We start from the raw sequence: 22416 nt of genomic DNA, 5'->3' as shown, positions 1-22416 counted from the left end.
ATTCTGAAAATTACATATTTGGAAAATCTATTTTTCTAAACTATTTTGGATGACTCTAATTGTCCGAAATTTTCCGCCAAGACGTTTGTTATCAAAATTATAAATAATAAGGTTTGCGTTCATTGTAAATAATCTTAACGAACTTTATTCTATTTTTAACTTTCTTAAGATAATTTCAGGCGATTGTTAAGATTTTATCTAAAATTTATAACTATAATATATATCATTCTCTCGTTCTTTTTATTGCCAAATATAGTAGGCATATTATAAAATAGCAATTTAATGTTTTTTTTGTAGAGCACTATCCTATAATATAAAGGAAACGTTATTTTTTTTGTTTGAAGCTAAAGATCTCGGAAATTTCTGGTCTGAATTAATTCAGTGAAACTTAACAAATGTCTTATAATGGTTTGAGGCTTTTTCCCCCTGAACTCCCCTAAAGGATATGGAATTGGTTTTAACATAGAGCCTAATCTTCCTAGGAATTATTAATAAAAAAAATTTTAACAAAAGGTAAAAACAAAATATTTTAAATGGACAGGCGGACTTGATATTAGTTAATAATTGATATATACCATATTGCCAAGATTAAAATGTATTGGAAAATTCTAACATGCCTAATTTGTCCCGAATTATAGAATAGCTTCGCTCTGATAAAAAAATGGGCGGAAATATTTTAAATGGGAGGAAAACTTATTTAATTTGCACATTTTTTCTGTGATTATTGTGGTAGTTAGGTACAAAGTAGAAATCGTAGTAACTCTATAATCAATAGCAGAATATCCGTACGTCCATTTTAAACATGTCGATTTTTAACTTTTTTAAAAACAAATTTGTATGTGATATTCTTATCCGATTGATTTGATTTTTGAAATACTGATTCCTAGGACAACAAAGTACAATGTTATAAGCAAAGCATCTCTATAAGCATGTCCTAAAAGTGTAAGTATGTCCTTAAACATTATCCTGTATTTCAGCAGTTTTTAACAAATTTACTTACTTTTTTCGCCTTTCAACGCCCCTCCCCCCCAACCGTTAAGGGTTAACAATACCTACAAAGATTATATTAAATGAATTTTCTTATTACTGTGCTACGAGATAACTTGTTAAGTTTTGATTTAAAAAACATAAAATAAAAAATACATCATAATAAAGGTAATTTTAATATATATATTTATTTTTGATAAAGATTATTACAATGTCCAACATATATTACAATATTTACAACCTATAAGTAGTGATCATAAAGGAATTTAGACGGACAAACCGACGAAGTGAGTTTAACTTCATAGAAGAGAGACAATATGTAAAATCAGTACTAGAAAATCAAGAAACTTAGCAAACAAATTTAAATTTAGATACTTTTTAGTGGCCGATAAACCAATGGACTACAGTAAGCTGTATTCTGTATTCTCTTAACCTTAAATAGCAGCCGATAAGCCCATTTCTCCCTTGGAGTTATGGACAGACCGACAGACAAACTAATTGAATTATAGAGTATCTTTGATCCAAAAATATATTTAGAAGGTTAAAAATTACAAAAAATCTGAGTAAGGGTTTAAAATTTTTTGTAGCTTGACTGACAGTCAAAAGGACCAAGTAAATTACACGGAATGACAGACAGAAAAATAAAATATACAATAATGCTAAATTATTTTCCATTTACCGTATTATTCTAGAAAATATGATAATTGTATGAGGATTATTTAGAAAATGATATGGCTCCATTCGGACATAATAAAGGTTCTGTATGAGGATTATCTAGAAAATGGCATGGCTCCATTCGGACCATTCTGTATGAGGATTATCTTGAAAATGATATGGCTCCATCCGGACATAATAAAGGTTCTGTATGAGGATTAACTAGAAAATGGTATGGCTCCATCCGGACATAATAAAGGTTCTCCATTCATACACAATAAGTTGCCCTGAAAATAGGATAGATAAATAACAAAAATACTTAAACATTATAGTTTGTCTTTAACTCAAATTCATTTTTAGACCAGCAATTCTCCTTTGGAATCCATGATCCCTTTCCCTGCTGGGATATTTTAATTTATAAATTGTGTTTTTTTAAGGGAACAAAAGTATTGCTTGCTTTGACCCACTTACCCTTGACAGAAATTGATAATCAATATCTTAATTTCATCATTAACTTCAGGCGATTTGTACCTTTTCTCGTCGTTTTTAACAAATTATACCTCAAAACTTGTTTTTCTAGAATATATAATTGTTGAACAATTAACAGACCAACAACAAATTCCAAGGTTATTGTTTGACTAAATAACTTTAAATGCAGCTGGCACCCAAACGGCTGGCAGCACAGTCTCTGTGGGCATACATTAGAAGTGGAAATAAAAGGAATAAAAAACTGTAATAGCCAATTGCTAAAAAAGGACAAGAAAAGCACAGCACACAAAAAAATTACATATTTTGTTTGCTGTGCCATTCCTGTGAATTTTTAATTTTCAACTATTTCTTGTTTTTTTAGACATTTCAATTCTAGATCTTATGAAATGACAGTACTGCCAGCCGTTTGTTAGCTAGAAATTTTGGTCCAGATTGACCATCTAGATCTACTATATCTATTGAGTAGATAAACACTGCATATTTCAAGAAAGACATATATTATTATTATAACATTATAATACTCCTTATAAAAATATTTTGTTTCCTTTAACAAAATACATGAAAGGGAGTATGTTTTCCTTTAAAAATCAAAGGATAAGTTTAGAAAGTTTACAGTCGGAATTAATCTTGACCTCCACTGAAATACAGGGTGGGGCAAATAAGACCGGACAAACTTTAAACGACCATAGCGCCAAAACTACTTAACCAATCAGGACGTTTGACCACACTATAAAAAGCTTAGGTAATGACCTTTTAGCACAAAAAAAATCTTTGGACGAAGATGGACATGTACAACGAGCTGGCCGCGCATATGTTCAACAAGGCAGATTCCAAATGGGCCGGCGCGGTGGTTTAATCTGGATTCTCGACTAGGGCCCACTAAATCTGACCTCAGCCTATCTGTAGGTGAGGTAGAGTTATGCAACTTGCTGGGGATACTGTTAGATACATAAGTAAGACACTAGAAAAGACTAGAGCTCTCTATCTGAAATGGCTTGGCCGTAGAACTCCAGCAAAGTGAAACAGGGCAGATTTTTAGATGTAAAAAAAGTCAAAAACCGTGAAAATTCGTGAAAATTTCTAGGTTCTTGACTCCAGGGACCCATATTGAACTTAAAACCTCATTCTAGACTATGGGTTGCGCTGACAACCCTAGCTGAAACTTCATGCCATTTCCAAAAAGGTAAAGAACGTCGTGCTAGCTCAACTGTGGTCCAAATAAGAGCCTCCGTGTATAAGGGTAGCTTGAAAGTTGGGTGAATTTGGATCCTGCGGATACTCACGTTCCTAAGGAAATGTGGCTTTCAGCAGCCCGATCTTAATTCAATAGCCTTTTGGGCCTGGGGCTACTTTGAAGCATGCACCAATAGACGTGCCCATACCACAAAGACATCCCTCATTGCCACTATCAAGGAGAACTACGCCAGCTTGGACAGGTACATTTTGACCTGGACCTGCCGGCGGTTGAGGAGGCGGGTAGAGGTGGTGATTAAGGCTGGCGGCGATTTTATTAAATAATCTAATAGTCATATACCTATTTTGCATGCCAGTTTTTAAAGTTCAATAAAATCTTTAAAATTGATGATTTTATGTTCATTTCTTTAGAAGTTAGAATTTGTCCGGTCTTATTTGCCCCACCCTGTATGTATTTCTAAACAACACAGGATTTTGTATCCTTTTTAATTTGAGAAACTATAAAATTGTTAGCTAAAGGCCCTAACCCTGTATTTAACAAAAATCATTAAAAGGCAATTCCAACTTCAAAATTATTGGTCACCTTAAACTGTTTATGACCCCATCAAAACAGCAAAAATTAATAGTAAAATGTTACATTTTTTACTATTTTATAAGTGTTTTATGTTTTTATGAAACATACAAAAAATTAAATAATTCTTTTTTCATCATTTCAATTTTTTGTAAGAATTTTTTGGCAGCAGGTAACAAAATCCTATATGTGCTTAAAATTTAAATTATTCTTAATAAAACTTGATTATGTTACTTACACTAGCGCATTTTGGTGGTTGACCGGGTTGTGCGCTGGGCTGGCTGCCGTCCTCACAGCTCAGCTGCCACGGCACTGCTGTATCATCAGAACAGGCAGGTCTAAATACATACATTAATTGATGGATGGATCAATATAGGTAACAGGATGTCTGTCAAATGTTCTAATTTTCTTATCTTTTATGATCTAGGTTATTTACATTTTATATTTCAAATATTTATATCATCATCAATCCTTGAAAACAAGATGATCAGACGGGTAAACAATTAGTTATTTACAGATTAGATGCGATCAATGATCTGGGGAATTATAAAGCAGCTCAAAAGTATATGAAAGTAACAAGATGTCTCTCTGTCTCTTTTTAACAAAGAATTTAACTGAAAGCTGAACCGATATGGTTCTCCCTTGCAGTGTAGCTTCTCATACGTCCTGGGAATGTTATTCACTATTTTGGGTGAGTACCAACCTTTTCTCAAGATGAATAACCACTATAAAAACTTTCCAATAAAAAGAATATTTATTTCTATTTTTTATTTTCAAAACTAAAATTGAAAGTGGGGAAGGTTCGACTCCCGATCCTCCCCTAGAGGCCTCTAGTGGCGTAGCCGCTATTATAGAAATAAGTTAATAGAGTATAATAGAATGAAACCCTTAACCTTACCTTCCCTGGCTGCAAGGTTTTACCCGTTTTGGTTTCTCTATTTCACCTCCATTTGGACAGGAACACTTGGGCCTTCCCTGAAAAGTTCAGAGTGTAATACTTGTATTTTTTTTTATTCAATAATTGATCACAATTTTTTAACATAAAAAAACACCATTGGACTATTGTTATGATGAAATTATAAAATTAAGCTATACATGGTAGATGTAAGTTTCTGGTAGCAATATTTTAAGTGATAAGACAATACACCGCACATTGATAAACATTCCAAATGATGAAAAGTTTGGACATTAAAAGAAAACATTACAAATGACAGAAACCATTAGATGGATTTAACAACATATCTATAGTAGAGAAATATAACTACCTTCCACCCTTTACCAATGACCTTTATAGTGTGCTAGCAAATTGTTTTTCTGCCACTTGGCTGTGTTAATATTATCGACACCATTTGTCGATTTTCAAAGACCCAATTGAGAGTTGGTACAAGGTCATTGCGAGGGAAATACAGTTATCTATCCCACTGCTACTATGTCAGATGCGCGACGTAAATAGTTAGAGTGGGGGGAATGCCTTGGCCCAAAACAGGCACAACTCGCTACCATGCACAGTTGGGACTTCTCAGACAAAGGTCGTGCATCTCAGAGAGTTGGTTGTCTGATGGGTGATTGGACGCTTTACACCGCAATCATAAGTATTGTATGTATGTTCCAAGGTGCGTGGAGAGAGGTCTAGTACCCGAAGCGACACCTAGCCCCCTAGAGTCTTTAACTCTTTAAATACAGTTATCTAACCCCTTCCCCATCTAGTGTTTTACTCTAATGCTTTAACCATGAATATTGATTCAAACCTTAGAAAGATCACAAGGTGGAAACTTGGAGGTGTCAGGTTGAGATCCATCCCCGCAGGTACAGCTGGCTGTTCCACCGCTGGGACAAGGCGGCAGCTGACAGCTGGTTATAGTAATAAAGGCAGCTAAAACAGCCAAGGATATTAAGTGATGCCTCATCTAAAATTTAAATATGATAAATTTATCTTTGACAAATCAAAATGAAATTGTTGTCAATAGAGAGAAAAAAACATGGCTCGGCAGTCTTGTAAAATTATTTACAGAAGAGGGATTGCCATATTTGAACCAGGTTTAGAAACTGGAAATTTGTTTTCAGTAATATAAAAACAAAATGCATAAGTAGGACTTTTATTGATGTTATAAAATTAGCTTTTATAATGGTGAACTTCTTTTTTAAAGCACAGAGAAATTTATTTCATATTTTCAACAATAGAAAGGAAATTTTCAAAACAGACCTTGTTTGAAGATTGAAAACCCTAACTAGACTGACAAATTAGAAATTCAACTATTTTAATGCTTTCTTCTCATTTACATTATCTTAAACTACTGAAAACAATATTATTTCAGAAGAATGTTTGATTTAAGGCCATATAATGCACTGTTATTATATGCATGGAAATATTATTAGAAATTGGCTTTCATCATTGACGCAAAATTATCTTGAATGATAAAAGTCAGCAGGGATTTAGGTAACCGTAAGAAACATAAAATTTATGTGCTTTTACACTAAGTTGCAGTTGAGCACAGATACCCCCCCCCCCCCTTATTTTTTTACTAAATTGAAAATAAGGAGGTTGGGGGAAGTTTTACGTTTTACTTAAGAGCTGGGTTAGAGCACCGCTGGCATAGGCCCCGCAGGGTCCCCTTTAGATTTAGACATTTAGAAAAAAATCTCTTTTCAATTTATGTTATGAAGTAGAGGGGGGGGGGGGAGTCAGTGATCAACAGGGGTTGAGACAGGTAAATACCAGCGAGAAGAGAAGGTGATTCTGAAAAACAAATCTAAAGGAAAATTTCAACAAACCCCATTCTCTTTTTCTCCCCTTCTTACCTACTCCCCACCAGTTACGTAAAAAACAACCTGTTTTACTCCAACCTTACCCCAACAAATATTCAATTTTGCGGCATTATTTATCGGTATTCATTGTTTGAATAGCAGCCCCTGGTAAACACAAAATTTATAAGATTTAGGGGGTTGTTGATATCCCCCCCCCCCCCCTTAATTTAAACCAATCCTCGCTTCTTCGTCGCAAAAATCACAATTTACCAGATACAGAATAAATTGTTGTCCAATGTCCTATCCCTGTATCCTACAATAAAACCAGATAATAGGCAACAGATAATTTATGCTTTTGCTGGAAAAAATCACTTACAAGAACCAATATTATAATGAATTACGCGATTTTGGTGCGATAAGGAATCGTTTTAAGTTGATTTTTAAAATTCCTACTCTAAACTTTTTAAAAACCAATTTTAAAATGTTTTTTTTTTATTTTTACTAATAAGTGAGTAAATTAGTAAAATTAAAATTCAACAAGAATAAAATATAGGTTTTTTTCAATTCAATCCTATAAAAAAATGTACTAATTTTCATGAATGTTAAAATAAACTCCTTGCTCGATCGGTGTACAACTTTATTGGAAGATTTGTATTGACATTGAAGAAAATTTCCATTTGCGCGTGGGATGGAGATTGACACTTTCCGAGAAAATGGCCACTAGAAATGGCAAACGACTCTCTTTGATGAGAAACATCTTAAGACCGAGTGCCTTAAAAATGACTAAATTAATTTTATTTCGAGTATTATTTCAGAAAACGCGGAAAAAAACACGTCGTTTTTACAATAGTAAACATCATGCCAGTGGCATTATTGCCTAAGCCATATCATTAAATTTATCGTGGTGGTATGACATAGGGTTTATAGTCTTTCTAGCACAGTTTTACAATATCACTACAGTCAGCAAGCTTGAACAGAGATTTAGCTGTTACACTATTCTTTTCAACAACTTTCAGATCAACTACTAGGTAGCAGGAATCTCAAAGAATAAGACAATGGACGAAAAATTGATAAACATCCCCAATGATAGTAATAGTTATTTTTCGCATCGTATTATAAACAGCTTTCTCTGGATATAGAATGTACAATTATAAGATTAAAACCAGTTTTTTTTTAGCCCCGAGGTGCCGAAGGCACGGGCTTTTTATATTCGTAGAAAGCTGAATATAATACGATGCTAGACATAGTTTTTTTTCGTATGGATGAGAACCGGTTCCTATCCACCGGATTCGAATGAATACGAGAAATAAAATTACCCAACTTTGGGTAACAGTGTAATTTACTGACTAATGTCCCCTTCCTCCCTGGTATTAGGTAGTCACTCTAGTTTTGATTATCTTGTAACTAATCAGTACTCCAACGCCGTATTATATAAGTGATAAAAGTTGCTCAAAAAGTCTACGGTCGTTGGTCAAATAGATACACTCTGAACTTAACAACTTCGTAGAATTGTCACATTGTGTTATAGACAGCTTTTCGCAGATAGTAAAATGAAATATAAATAAGATAAATTCCATTTTTGCCCCTAGAGGCCAAAGGCACGGGGCATCAAACTAACACGAGTTAAATACAAAGGAACTATCCCCATCCCCTTTATTTTCAGTTTATTTAAAATAAAGAAGGCCGTTTTTTTCCTGAGCTCGTCTAGGGAAAATTTTATATAGAACTGCAAATACTAATACGGCTATGAAAATTTCTACATATAAGTTGTTCTTTGTCTTGGTTCATCTCAATTAATTTTCTATTCAGCGCCTCTTTATAGTCTATTTCAAGTGAGTCAATAGATTTATTAGATCTAGAGGGTCAATCTGGCCACATAATCTGTTATAAATTCTAACAGACAAACACCTTTGTTTCATTTTTTTTGTTATATCCGATATATTCTAATAAATAAAAATTCCCATAATACGAGCGAATACTTTTTAGGACGATTTAATTTAACTTTACAATGTAGCTTCTCATGCATGGGTCCTGGGAATGTTTACTCCCAGGACCCATGTTTAAATATTTTGGGGGAGGGTACCACCTTCCTCCCAAGAGAAATCACCCTTTAAGAAATTGCTAATAACCCCCGCCCCCCCCCCCCCCTATCTAGTGACATATGAATAAAATGATAAATTAACTGCCCGTCTGAATCCAGAATATGTACATGTTTTAACCAATAATATAGCCAGATTGTTCCTTCACTATATTCTTATTTGTCCAGCCTACTGATTAACAACCTAGATCTACTTATTTTTTTACGATGCTTCAAACTAATTTACTCAAAAATGTTCAAAGGGCCAGTTCATTATCCTAAAACCTGAAGGTCTATACTAAGTTTTCATAAACCTCACACCCTATTATAATATTACACCACTCGACTCTTGATGTTTTAATTTCTCGGCAGCTCACATCCTCCTACAAACACCCTTCTCGAATAAGTGTCAAATTTTTTGGACATTTAAAACATCAACACAAAAACCTCGGCTAACTTTGTATGTAAACTTCGTTGTTAAAATCAAAGCTTTTCTAAAATTTTGATCACTCCGTTCGTTACGTTCTTATCGTCAAATTACGCATGTAAGAAATGTTCTATCGATTTCAAATTGGCTTGAAGATTTCCAGTGAGGTACGATTTAATAGCTGAAAGAAATAATTATCAGAAAGTCAGTAAGTACATCAATTTCAGCTTGCTGATTTTTAATTAATATTTTAAAAACTTTTTGTATTATTCCTAAAACATCAAGGTACAATTCTATATGTTAAGCATCTTAAAAACAGAGGCCAAAAAATAACCCGTATTTAAGCAATTTTGCAACAATGTAACAGTATACAATTTTGTTTAGACTTATAAATTAATATCCTGTTTATTAAGATCGGAAACTCTACTAGAGTTAATGTTCATTTGTCCGGCCATCTTATTTTAAAGCTTTGCTTTTTATGGATGTTGTCATTTGTTTTACTAAAATAAAACTTTATATTTATCTTTGAACACATTTATTGTTTATTTCTCTAAATTGTACAAAAAGAAACTGTACAAAAATAATAATAGATTCAGGACTACAACATAAGAGTGTGACATCCAAAATTATATTTTGGAGGATTTAAAAAAAAGTTTATTGTGCATTTCTTGGATGAAATATGGACTAAAATTATTTACATTTGTCTTTCCCCTCTAAGTAAAGACAGAACAAAAAAGAAGACAGTTAATTCATTACATATGAGAGCATTTCAAATCTGTCATCTAAGAACATTATTTAAACCTTTAATATTCATCATACATGTTATTTATATGTTCATGGGATATTCAATGAAATAGCTGTCTCATTTTTTTTCCAGTTTTTACTAGTTTAAATTTATGATCATGGCTAAAAAAAATCTTAAACCCCTTTACAAGAAAGCTTTATTTGGATTAATATTATTTGGTTCTAGGAGATATGACATCTGAAGATAATTCTTAAACAAAATAAAAACTTTGTCTTTTTTCAAAAGGCTAAAAAGCTCATATAATTTTCAATCCCAGTGAATTAAATTTGCTTTAAAAATCAAAGTAGGGTTCTTCTGGTTAAACACAGTTTAAGTTTCTTCAAATGTCATATCCCCTAGGTATCCATGTTTATTATATTATGTTAATAAGCTGTAACTGGTGGAGGTTGTTGTTCAAGGGTTGGCATCCTGTGATTCAATGATATACTTGACAATATGCTCCGGAGTTATCAGCTTTTCAGCATGTTCGTCAGGAATCTAAAAAAATAATATTAGTTTTTTCAAAAAAGCGAAGCTTTTATAATGTTAAGGTAAGCCCGTATTTCCATCAGTAGATCTTATTGTTAATGCGGGCATGTTAGAATTGTCCTATCGACTTCAAACTTGTCATAATGTTTCCATGTAAGTATGTCCATATGAAGCATCCTAAATTCACGTAATTTTGTGATAGATTTTAACCGGAATTTTAAAACCCTTCCCCCTAATGTCAATTTTATACGATATTTCTTAGTGATTGGGAGAAAAAATGGCGGTGTCAAATTTCAAGTCTATCAGTGATACTTCGCACTTTAAACAAGGATGATAACTTCTGTAAGTAGTGATGCACCAAAAATCCTGGAATGGACAAACGGGCAAAGTGGGATATACAACAGATGTTCAGTTGTCATAACAAAGAAAAGAGAGTGTATGCAAAACTAAATGAAAGACACGACATCAATAAATGCGCATATCGTCTTAAGAATCTTCAATGAAAATTTCATTTGTCTAACTTCAATATCAGCCAAGAAAACCGTTTTTTTCCCTAGTGTCACGGACAGGCGGACAAATAAAATTATGAAGTAGCATCGCTACTAAAAAAAACTCACCTCAAAACCAAATTCATCTTCAATGGCCATAATAACTTCTACATGGTCTAAGCTGTCCAAGCCGAGGTCATTAATAAAGTGGGCATTCAGAGTAACCTGAAAATGTGAATATTTCTTTAAATTAAATATTAACAAGGATGACAACATCCATAAAAGCGAAGCACTGAAACGGTAGGACAAACGGACATTAACACTTGTATAGTATCTGAACTGAAAAATCGGAACATAAATGTATAAATGTCGAATCAAAATTGTAGGTAAATTTGTTGAAAAACTGCTTAAAAACAGGATAATGTTTATGGACATACTTACATTTTTGGACTTGATTATAGAGTTGCTTCGCTTATAATGTTCTTCTTTGTTGTCCCAGGAATCAATATACCAAAAATCAGATCAAACGGATAATTAAAACACTTGAAAGTTTGTTGTTAAAAAAGTAGAAAAATCAACATGTTTAAAATGGACGTACGGACATTCTGGTAATGATTATAGAGTTGCTACGCTTTCTAAATCGTACCCAACTACTACAGGAATCATCATGCAAAGTTTGAAATCGATAGGACAATTTTAACATGCCTAAATTAACGAATAAAAGCTATCTATCTCGGACGGACGTACGGACGGACGGACCGACCCTAATTATAGAAAAGCTTCGCTTTTAAAAATTGGGCAAGTACTGAATTATAACCGGGGCTCGACAGCCGCCTGTAAGCCTCAGGAACATCTACCTTTGAAATATATTCTTTGAAAAACCAGAAAAAAGTCTAAACCTGACCCATATATGGCAATGCCATTTTTCAATCGTTTTCTTCTTAAAATCCAAACTTTTTTAAAATTGATGTTTAGACGAGTTCTAATCATAATAGCTAAACAAAACTGATTTCTCCAAACTTTTCAGCAAGTTAAAAGTAAGATTACAATTTTAATATGCTGGATCTATTTCTTATAGGAATTCTTTATGCTTTAAAATCTTTTTTTTCCATAAGACTACACTATATGTTTGTTCGACTGTGAACAATTAACCGTTCATTGTCTTATCCCTTAAGATCCCTGAAAAACAAATGAATTACCTTATCTGCACTAATTTTATCAAAAGCTTTGCAAACATTTAAAACTCTGGACTCAACATCTCCCTGAATAAATACAGAATAATATTACAACATGGATGACAGTAAAGTAACAGGATGAGGATGCCTGACCGCTGATATGGTTCTCCTCAACAATGTAGCTTCTGAAACGTATACATTGTTGTGGGAGAATACAACATTTCTCCAAAGAAAAAACACCCCAAATTTTTCCTACTTTTTCTTTTGAATTATTAAAAATGAAAAGTGGGGGGAGGGGAAGAGGTCAATTAAATGATAAATATATATCGTAGCAACTCTTTAAATAAGTGTTCACCTGTGTGGACATAAATCTGACCACAGTTAAATCTCTCCATGCAGGGTGACCCATGGCTGGCTTTACAAGTAAACCTGAAAATATAATAGTTGTTTATCGCATCGTGATTTAAACAGCTTTCTACGGTTATAAAAAAAAATGTATAATTAGATTAAAACAGTTTTTGTTTGTCGCGAAATATTAACATTCTATGTAAAATTTGTTTCAATTCTTAGCTAACATCAAATCAAAGATATAAGTTTCAATAGTAATTTCTTACGGTATCCTGTTCGAAATGACATAAAATATTACGCTATATTAATCTATAATCATTTTATCCAGGAGCGATAAGTCTCCAAAATATTTATAAATCATCATAGGAAATATAATTAGCTTTATTGTAAATGAGAATCAAATTGGTCCAGCAGTGATTAGAGAGATCTTACGACTACAGACAGAGAGACATCTGACTATCTGTGTGTCTGTACCGAAGGATTTCTGTAACCGGACAACAGATATGGTTCTTCAACAACAGTTCAGCTTCTAATAGATCCTGGGAAGGTTTATAACTTTTGGGGTTTGGGGAGTACCACCACCCTCCCAAGATAAATCGCCCCTAGAAAAAATACCCACTTCCCAAAATAATTGTTAATGAACTTTTCTTTTTAAAACCAAATTTGAAAGTGTTGGGGAGGGGGGTGGGTCAACTTACCACCACCCCAAGGGCCACTAAAGGCCTTTAGGGGCGTAGCTGCTAGTAATAATAAAAGGAATACCTTGTTGAGCTGTGTTGAAAACATGGAAAAGTTTGACTGCGGCCAGCTTAGGAACATGTTCTACAATCTTCATCTATACAAATAGTTTTAGTGGTCACTTTTTGGCAGGTATTGTCAATTGAATTAAGAACTTGATATATCATAATGTCATCTAAATCTTTTACATAGATTTTGGTACAGAATTGTGAACAGGATGGAAAATAAAATTGGATCAAGTAAAGAAAGTTTTTACGAAAACGGCAGAAATTACCTTCCTAAGATTTTACATTGAATGGGCTATGCATGAGCTAGAATATATGTTAAGGTGTCTACAGTAGCGTCATGGCATGCTTTGCAAAAAAAACTCGACACTGCACGTAGGTCTATATCTGATATTACAACTATTTTTTCTCGTTTAAAGCTACATTTTCAGACATCTTACTCTACAAAGTGCAAGGTACTCGTTTAAAGTACTTGACATATCAGAGGTAGACCGTAGTTTGTATTCATTTATTTGTAAAGCATGCCATGGCGCTTCTTCTATAGACACCTTAACATCGATTTTAGCTCATATGCCTAGCCTATCTCATGTAAATCTTAGGTAGGTAATTTTTGCCTTTTTTCTGAAAAAACTTTGTATTCTTTCCATGACTCTAAATATTGGTTACCTGACCGGCCCAAGCTCCTGCTAGTCGGCTGAACACACGAGCTCCACGCACAGCAAACATTCTTTATTATTTCTTAAGATGCACTCTGAAGTTTTAATAACATGTTTATTGTTTATAATAGAACCTGGATATATGATGCGACTAAAGTAAAATATTTGGAAAATTGTTTTAAGTTCAGCTTTGTTAAAAAAGCTTTTTTTACAAACAAGCAAATTTAAATAAAATTTCGACCATATGAACCCCAAAAGTTTTTAAGGATTACTAAGTTTCTTTACTTTTAATAAATGTCAAAAATTCTTTATTATTGAATCTGTTATAGAGAACTATGGAGAGTACAAATAGGTAAACTTATCGCGTTAAGCTAAAGAATAAAATAGCACCAATTGGATATTGAGAAAATGTGTCTTAGCTTTAGCAAAAAAAATAGCATTTTTTCATATTTTGAATTGCTTTTGACAGAAATTTGCTATTAGCTCAAAAGGTTTTTTACGATTTTTGAAGTAGGGTAGAAATTTAAATAATCAAATTCTTAATTGAAATTACAATATTTTTAAAAATAACATTTCAGCATTACCTATACAAAATAATATTTAAATAATAAGAATCACAATCTTAAATAAATGCAGTATACATAGAAAAGAGAATTATAAAATCATTTCCATATAAAAATAAATCTTTTTTTATTAAATTGAAGACTAGAACTTTGATTGTATACAATAACTTAAACAGCTTTTAAATAGGTTAATTATATTTTGTTATTATATTATTAAGTGTCAATTATTTAGAATCACGGTTAACAGGGAATTAGGACAGATCTACAGCAAGTATAATCCATGATAAAAACTTAAAATCAATGTGTAAAATTAAACTTTTAAAGGCACCCTACTGCTTTTAATAAACTTAATGCAAAACTTGCATAAAAACAAGAATGACAATACACATAAGTAGCGAAGCAAAAACAATACATGGACTAACGGACAAAGTGAGTCATATAACAATTGTTCAGTGGTCAAAAAAGAGAGGGAGAAAAAAGTTAAGAGAAAGAAGGATAAGATTGAAAATAAAAAAAATCAAGAAATCTTTGAATACTATAGGTATGTTTTTGTAGCATGGTCGACTGACAAAGTTGTATACTGAATGATCTTTGTTAGGGGTATCTTCACAAAAAAATTCTATCATGAATAGCAGCTGAGAATAACACATTTCCTTTAAAAATGACAAGACAGTATTATCGAGTAGTTTCGCTCAAAACTAGAAAATTGGGTTAATATCTTAAAATACAATGAGAAAATATTTGACTTAACTTAGACCTGTCCCTTTTATATCCAATAAAAAAAGAACAACCCATAATACAATATTATATTTATCCAATATCCACACTCCAAGTGTGGAACAAATCACAGGAAGGGAAAGGACAACCAGAAATAAATTGATCTTCACTAATATATTTTACGGTATAAGAATAAGGTGAAGATTAATCTATCTTCTTTAGTACTATCTCTTTAAATCAATTGAAAAATCTTAATCTTTATGATGGTTTAAATTCAGCTGATTTTACTGACATCTCTGAATGCAATACACGTTACAGCCTTTGAATGTCCCTAAAATATAAGATTCTTTTATTATGACATTTTAAAATAAATAGTGGCTATGCACCTAGATCCCTTTAGAAAAGGAAGGGGGGAGGGAGTGGACTAAACTTCAATTATAGCTTTAGACGGGGGAAGGGGGGGGGGGGGGTTCCGATTTCTCTTGTCATGTGTAGATACCATCCCCCAAAAGTTGTTATCATAAACCTTCTCTGGACCTTTAATAAGGGAGGGGGCGAAAGTGACACTTTTTGAAACCAAAACTAAAAGTCAAAGGAACTCAACTAAAAAAAGAGTTACAGGTCTGACATTTTGCATGGCAGTTGCTTTTTAGGGGTACAATATGGAACTGTGAAGAAACGGCGTCGCAACCGCCGAAAACCGCCGAGAAAAGGCAAAAAAAAATTCGGCGGGAAACTGCGGTTTTTGGCGGTTGCGCCGCCGTTTCTTCGCAGTTCCATATTTTACCCCTATAAAGCAACTGCCATGCAAAATCTCAGACCTGTAACTCTTTTTTTAGTTGAATTCCTTTGTTTACTTTTAGTTTTGGTTTCAAAAAGTGTCACTTTCGCCTCCCCCCTTTATTGGTATCACTAAATTGGAAGACCACATCAGTTCAGCGGTTAGCGAGATCCTTCACAGACAGACACCCTTTTACTTTAATATAATAATCATTATGAATTTTTTAATTCTGAAAGTGACTACCTACTGAACTTTTTTATATTAAGGGCTTCAATGAAAATTATTTTACCTGATATTCTAATTGACATTTCCCAGATTCAAGATTCCATAACCTAAAATTAAATCAGGATAAAACTGATTGTATAGATTAGAGATCTTATAGGACAAAGCAATGAACAAACAGACAAAGTAAATTATAGAGCAAATGTTATCATAAAAAAGGAAATAAAGAGAGATAATAAGTGATGAATACGTAAACCAATCACGAAACCTTTTCACATTTTTACAAAGGGTTACCTGGCGACTCCATCGCTGCTACCAGTAATTAAATATTTAGAATCTGCCGTAAAAGCACAATCCCATACCCATCTAAAAAAATAAAACATTTATTTGGTATTAAAAAGCGCCTTATCTTATGCGTATTTTCCGCAGGTGCAAAGATACCCATGTGTTTTAAGATTTTAAAACAGGAGTTGACCGCTAAAATTTAACATGGCAGATGCTTTACTAGGGTACAATATGAAAATGTGAAGAAACAGCGGTAAAAGCGAATAGCACCCTATTTCAAACTATTTTTCATTTTAAGTTACAATAAGTAATTTTCTTAACGATTTTTTCCCCATGTAGCTTAACACTTTACTACTCATCCGATTAAGTTCTCTAATTAATAGAAGGCTTTCAGTGAATTAAGTCACGGGCTATTTTGTTTTAGATATAAATGTTAAGAAAGTTTTAGGCTACTTTTTTATCGAATAGAATTGACTTACTTGAGATTTGGAGAGGAAAGGTGTTGTGTAGGTGTAATTTGAGTATTGTCAAAATCTGAGATTCTATAAATATTGGCTGTACGATCAGCTGATGTTGTTGCCAATAAACTGAAATATAAAAAATCTTGGTTAATATTTCAATTAATAACAGAAAATGATTAAGTTTGTTCGTTAATGTTTGTTTTCAGCTACCTTAACAATTACAAAAATCTCAAATTTACTGTTATATGAATAATGTTCATTCAGAAAATAACACAAAAATATTCAAAGAAATAATTTTAATACCTAATCAAAAAGGAGAAAATTCACTTTAGATTTTATTCATTCACATCACATTTTACTTCTCTCAAACGTTAATAGAAAAATAATACTCCGGCTAAGTTTAAAATCAATAGGACAATTCTAACATAAATAACAAAAAGGCTATTCTTTACGGCGGTACTGATGGACGGACCGACCAAAATTTTAAAAAATCTTCGCTTTTAAAAATCTTAGTCTGCTTAAAACTAATGGTGAAAAATGAAAATTAAGAGTCTCGAAAGTTTTGAAGCTACGAATGAGAAAAAAATGAAACTTTTGGGGACCAGTACAATGTACATTGTAGAGTCCAATGTCCCTGCCTTCTCTGTATAAATGTGTACCTGGAATCAGGACTAAATTTACATGCGAGGCCATAGGATTTGTGTGCGGGTATTTCTACTTTTGGAGTCAGCTTAGTGGCCTCGTTATCACCAGTTTTTAAACTCCACACATAACAGATTCCCTAAATATTAATATTTTTAAAGCTAAATGAAAAGTTATGTAATGCGCAAACCTTATTCATAATGAAGTTTAATTAATTGAAAAATCTTTAAGTATTAAGTTGTGTGTATGAATGAATGTGTAATTAAGCCATGTGAGTTTACGTTCAATAAGATCTCGCAACTACTGGAAGAATCCAGGGATCTTAAGGGATAAGACAATGGACGATAAATTGATATAATGACAAAATTACCCCTTCTGTAAATTAAAATATTGAACATTTTTGAACCAACCAATCAAATTTCAATTAAATTGCCCAAAGTTTTTGAGCCAATAAATAAGACAACGTGATAATGAAACTTTTGGTTACCAGTGTAATTTACAGTCCCATGTCCTCTTCCTTCCTGAAATGATCTGCTTCGTTTTAAGCTTCAACTATAATATTGTAAACATTGACCTTATAATTGACGACCGCCATGTATTGTCCAGCAGGATCTATGTCTATGGATTGAATAGCTGAGTGCTCAGGATCAGGAATCCATTGTTCACTCTGATCATTCTTTAGGTTCCATCTAAATATAGTTAAGAGTTATTTTTAATTTTAAATTATCGCATCGTATTATAGACAACTTGTATTTGCTTTATAATTTTTATTTTATTATTCATAGACAATTGTCTGTATAATACAATGCTAAACAGGATTTTTCAGTATGGCTTGGAACCGGTTCTAATCCAGCGGATATCAATCATTATTAAAGCCAAACATACATAGGTATTCCAAATATTCTGTCAATGTGTGATCACATGGCGAAACTTAAACTTTCTCTCTCCCCTACGTTGAAGAAGGTAGAAATTACAAATTCGCCAAGTGATCATTTTATTGACAGAATAATTTAGAAACCAATTCCCGAAGGTATGTTTAATAATACAAAAATTGCGATACAGAATTTTGTGCATTTTAAGGAAAAATTAATAAATTAAGTATTATTTTTTAAAAAAAATAATACATTATCTTTTAAAATACGATAAATAAATATTACACTTATGTCAACGGTGGTATATTATGGAAGTTAAATGATAATAATAAAAGATAATATATCTTTATTCTTTATAAATTAAAATTACCTATGGACAACACCGGATTGGTCTCCGACAATTAACTCCTAAAAATAAGAATCATAATTCTAGAGCTTAATTTTAATAAGTCTTCTCGATCATTGGAATAACATAAAACAGACCAATAAAGACAATTTAAAGACCTTTATTGATAAGATTGGTTTTTATGAATACTGTTGCTGTTTTGAAATGAAATAAATTTTACTGTCGTTTAAAGACATAAAAACATATAGAGCGCCTAGAAATTATTTTTACATACACATCATTCCTGCAATGCAATGGCGCAAATGCATTAAAATTCTTTAAACTTGTGGAAGAAATAAATTCTGTATGTATGCCTTTTTTGATAAGAGGCACGAAAAGAAATAGTTATCACGATAAAAAAGCCAAAATCAATTTTTCAATTGCTTTTAATTGTACGACAGTACCAACCTGTTGATTAGGATGTAAACAAGCTGCATTGACAGGCGCGTTAGCCTGGAATGCCCTCTGGCAGGAGAGGTTTCTCATTTTAAGGTCCCAGATGCGGGCAGAACAATCCTCACCACCAGAGTACATCCATTTACCATCCTCCTAAATCAAAACATTATTGGCTATGATGATTTGCATAGTTGTAAGAGAGATAGATTTAAATCCTGTTTCGGAGTATCAAAAGGGACAAGAAATCTTTGGAGTGCCGAAGTATTTTCTTTTTTTCCTTATCAACATTTGGAGGAAAGTAGGGCCAATGATAGTCAAATATACAACTCTTCCCCTCCCCCACTACTCCTCCCAAAAACAGAATTAACAAACCACTTAAAATCAACCAACTTCTTTTTTTTAGTTCCAGATAAAAACAATGTCGCGAGGCATTTTTATTTTATTCTAAAATGCAAATTGAACGAATGAACTTCAAACAAAATAAAAATGTAGATTACATTTTCTGCTTTAAGACATTTTGAGAACTGGGTAGCATTGCAGGTTTATTTTGGACAGGGAATCGACACAGAAAAATACACCCTACTCTTATTTTCAATTAATTTAAGAATAATAGGGGAGGGGGGGGGGGGGGGTTAATAGTGCTCAACAATCACTTTGTATGATAACACCTATTACCTGGCAACCAACTGACATGACATTTTTAGAGATTCCTTCATAGTTGACCACAAAGTTTAGGTTGTTGGACGTCAAATCATACATCCTAAACAATGAATAGCCTTTTTAAATAAACCCAGGAGTAGCTTATCTAACAATCAATTCTACAAAAAATTAAGAATCCTTTTAAAGTATGATGGAAGTATATTTTGTTTTTACATGGAACTGAAGAGGGGCGAGTAAGAAGGGAAGGAAAAGGGGAAGGGGGTTGTGGGGAAATTTTCCTTTATAATTGTTTGCCAGAATATCATTCCCTCTTCAATGAATATACCCTTCCCCTCAAAGTCTATCAGTTCAAATTTTATCAATTTTTGGGACAAAACTTACTTTTACAAATAACTTGGTAGTAGTCTAGTAACTTTAAGCCTTAAAATTACGTCCTTGTCCTACTTTCTTTTCATCGTTGTAAAAGAGAAACTCTTTAACCTAAGGACATAAAAGCCTTAGATAAATTGATAATCAGACTAAAAAGCAAGTTTATTAAAATTACCTTATTCTTTGATATCCACCGGCTATGAGCATATTACCGTCAGGTGTCACATCCATACAGTTTACCTAAAATTAAGCTTGATATCAACCGAGTTATGTATAATCTTATGTATTGAAAGGAAAATCTTCAGTATGAAGACAAGAATCCTGGCGGTCTATCTTTTAGCTCAAAATAGAAATTAGAGAATTTTGTAACCTTACTAAATGCCCTATATTGACCTTGTTAAAAGCGAAGCTTTTCTACATTTTCGTGAGTTTTAAATCCATTTCAAACTTGTCTTTGTGATTCCTTTAACAAGTTTACAATTTTAATTAGTATATTGACTTTCTCCTTTTTAAGAAACTAGAATTTTGGAATAAGGTTTCCCAGGATCATTAGTTTTAATGTTATAATCGAGAGGCATCTCTATAACGAAGTCATATAATTGCAAGTATGTCTTTAAACAATAAAGCAACAAATTACCGTACAATATTTTACAAACTTTCAAATCATATTATGATGATTAAGTTTTTAAACTCTAGAAGTGTTAGTTTGACCTATAGCCTAATTTCAAAGTTTTGCTTCATGTATGTTGTAATCCTTGTTTTGTTATTCCTACCTGTGAATCTGGATGTTGATGTGTCCTGGTGCATGCTCCTGTGTGGGCGGACCAGAACTTGATGGAGTTGTCATAGCCAGCCGTGGCCAAAATTATCTCATCGTTAACGGCGGGACCAACCTGTGCTTGCACAATTTCTTGTTCCTAATCATATAATATTTTACTAGCTTAGGGGAGTTATTTATTCTAGCAGTGATATCTCCTGAGAAGGTGAGATAGAAATATTATTTTTATATTTAGACTAGAGAACTAAAGGACATTTTAAATGGAGTGGGAGGGAGGACCACTTCCTCTTTTTGGTGATTTCTAATGATAATTTTACTTAGGAGGGTAGAGATAACCCACCCACCCCTCCATTAACCCTTCCACAAGAAGCTCTACTGTACAGTGTACAGGAGAGCCATATAAGTCCAACGGTTAGAATATGTTTTTATAATTTTCCACAAACAAACCAATATGGTGAGAATCTACGGAAGCCTAATAAAGGTTTTTTTGACATTAATTTATAGATTTATTTCCTTGATATAAAATTAACTTTTACACTACCTTTTCTTTCGGGGCGTCTTCATTTATATCTGAATGTCCCATTTTAGCCTCTGATAAAATATTTAAAACATGTTAAAATGCCCATACATAAATAATTTTAAAAATTCCATATAATTCTCCTTAAACAACAAATCACAAATATTACATCAGGATTATAATCACAGATCTTTAATGATAAAAATATTATTTTTGTGCTACTTGTGTAACACAAATAATTAGAGCCTTTGAGACGTAATTAGATCTTTATAATGGCACAAAATAATACTAAATTTCAATCTATAATTACAAGAAACAGGAAAAATAATTTTATTATCAATAATAGAATAAGAATAAAAAATTACTTAACAGTTTGGAAAGTTACAGGGAGGGACAGAAAATTGGACAGTAAATTATGCTAGTTCCAAAAGTTCTAAAAATAACGTTATCCTATTCTTAGCTCAAAAAGTTAGGGACTTTTATTACATTTCATTGGTTACAAAATAATATCAAAATTTTCAACAACTTAGATCTACAAACGGGAAAATTTTATTTGTCGTCATTGGGGATGTTCATAAATCTATCGTCAATTGTCTATCATATCCCTTAAAACTAATGTTATGTATTTAATTTCACCCTGTTATTAAAGGTGGTAAAAATATATTTAAGCAATTTGAATAGATACCTACCATGTTTAACTTTTTCGCCAGTAAAAAAAGATAGAAATTAAAGAAAATAGGAATTCTTTTGTTATGTAATTAGATCTAGACGTTGAAATAAAAACTTTAGGCATTTTTCTTTCTATATTTAATTTTAAAACTATTTTCCTGTTCTTTAATTTGGCAATTTAGGCATCTTTGGAAATCAATGATAAAAATACAAAAATGGAAGCCAATTCATTTTGTTACATATTCAATAAAATAATTAAAAATCTTTAATAC

At 32.5% G+C, this 22416-nt stretch overlaps 3 protein-coding genes across 3 annotated transcripts; all 3 read right to left on the bottom strand.

Moving 5' to 3' along the window:
* Positions 1-1156: 1156 nt before the first annotated feature.
* On the bottom strand, positions 1157-6191 carry LOC145329423 (uncharacterized). The gene is made up of 6 exons (XM_080173538.1): positions 6099-6191; positions 5644-5802; positions 4794-4870; positions 4134-4233; positions 1820-1928; positions 1157-1772 (listed from the first exon to the last, which is right to left on the bottom strand). The coding sequence occupies exons 2-5, from the start codon at positions 5800-5802 to the stop codon at positions 1860-1862; spliced, it is 405 nt and encodes a 134-aa protein (XP_080029664.1). The 5' UTR covers positions 6099-6191; the 3' UTR covers positions 1157-1772; positions 1820-1859.
* Positions 6192-9662: 3471 nt separating this feature from the next.
* On the bottom strand, positions 9663-13992 carry LOC145329433 (acyl carrier protein-like). The gene is made up of 6 exons (XM_080173549.1): positions 13838-13992; positions 13191-13263; positions 12436-12509; positions 12105-12167; positions 11035-11130; positions 9663-10426 (listed from the first exon to the last, which is right to left on the bottom strand). Exons 1-6 carry the CDS (start codon positions 13895-13897, stop codon positions 10343-10345), a joined length of 450 nt encoding a protein of 149 aa, XP_080029675.1. The 5' UTR covers positions 13898-13992; the 3' UTR covers positions 9663-10342.
* Positions 13993-14417: 425 nt separating this feature from the next.
* Positions 14418-21633, bottom strand: Lst8 (MTOR associated protein, LST8). Its single transcript, XM_080173546.1, has 12 exons — positions 21500-21633; positions 20954-21097; positions 20356-20420; positions 19827-19911; positions 19164-19304; positions 18741-18778; positions 18073-18187; positions 17516-17637; positions 16875-16982; positions 16405-16476; positions 16178-16220; positions 14418-15438 (listed from the first exon to the last, which is right to left on the bottom strand). Exons 1-12 carry the CDS (start codon positions 21539-21541, stop codon positions 15382-15384), a joined length of 1032 nt encoding a protein of 343 aa, XP_080029672.1. The 5' UTR covers positions 21542-21633; the 3' UTR covers positions 14418-15381.
* Between the last annotated feature and the right edge of the window lie 783 nt (positions 21634-22416).

Source organism: Acartia tonsa, chromosome 10 (genome assembly GCF_053477335.1).
Source record: "Acartia tonsa isolate MP-2025a chromosome 10, ASM5347733v1, whole genome shotgun sequence".
Lineage (NCBI taxonomy): Eukaryota > Metazoa > Arthropoda > Copepoda > Calanoida > Acartiidae > Acartia > Acartia tonsa.
Note: the sequence above shows the minus strand (reverse complement) of the source record. Positions and strands in the feature narration are given on the sequence as shown.

Coding starts and splice junctions, on each gene's coding strand:
- LOC145329423 (XM_080173538.1), bottom strand. CDS start 5,802: ATGAGGCATCACTTAATATCCTTGGCTGTTTTAGCTGCCTTTATTACT. Junction 4,234..4,793: donor AAACCTTGCAGCCAGGGAAG/GTAAGGTTAAGG, acceptor GTATGTATTTAG/ACCTGCCTGTTCTGATGATA. Junction 1,929..4,133: donor AACCACCAAAATGCGCTAGT/GTAAGTAACATA, acceptor TCCTATTTTCAG/GGCAACTTATTGTGTATGAA.
- LOC145329433 (XM_080173549.1), bottom strand. CDS start 13,897: ATGTTTGCTGTGCGTGGAGCTCGTGTGTTCAGCCGACTAGCAGGAGCT. Junction 12,510..13,190: donor TTTCAACACAGCTCAACAAG/GTATTCCTTTTA, acceptor TTATATTTTCAG/GTTTACTTGTAAAGCCAGCC. Junction 12,168..12,435: donor TCAGATTTATGTCCACACAG/GTGAACACTTAT, acceptor GTATTTATTCAG/GGAGATGTTGAGTCCAGAGT.
- Lst8 (XM_080173546.1), bottom strand. CDS start 21,541: ATGGGACATTCAGATATAAATGAAGACGCCCCGAAAGAAAAG. Junction 18,779..19,163: donor GTTTACATCCTAATCAACAG/GTTGGTACTGTC, acceptor TCTTATTTTTAG/GAGTTAATTGTCGGAGACCA. Junction 17,638..18,072: donor TGGCGGTCGTCAATTATAAG/GTCAATGTTTAC, acceptor ATTAATATTTAG/GGAATCTGTTATGTGTGGAG.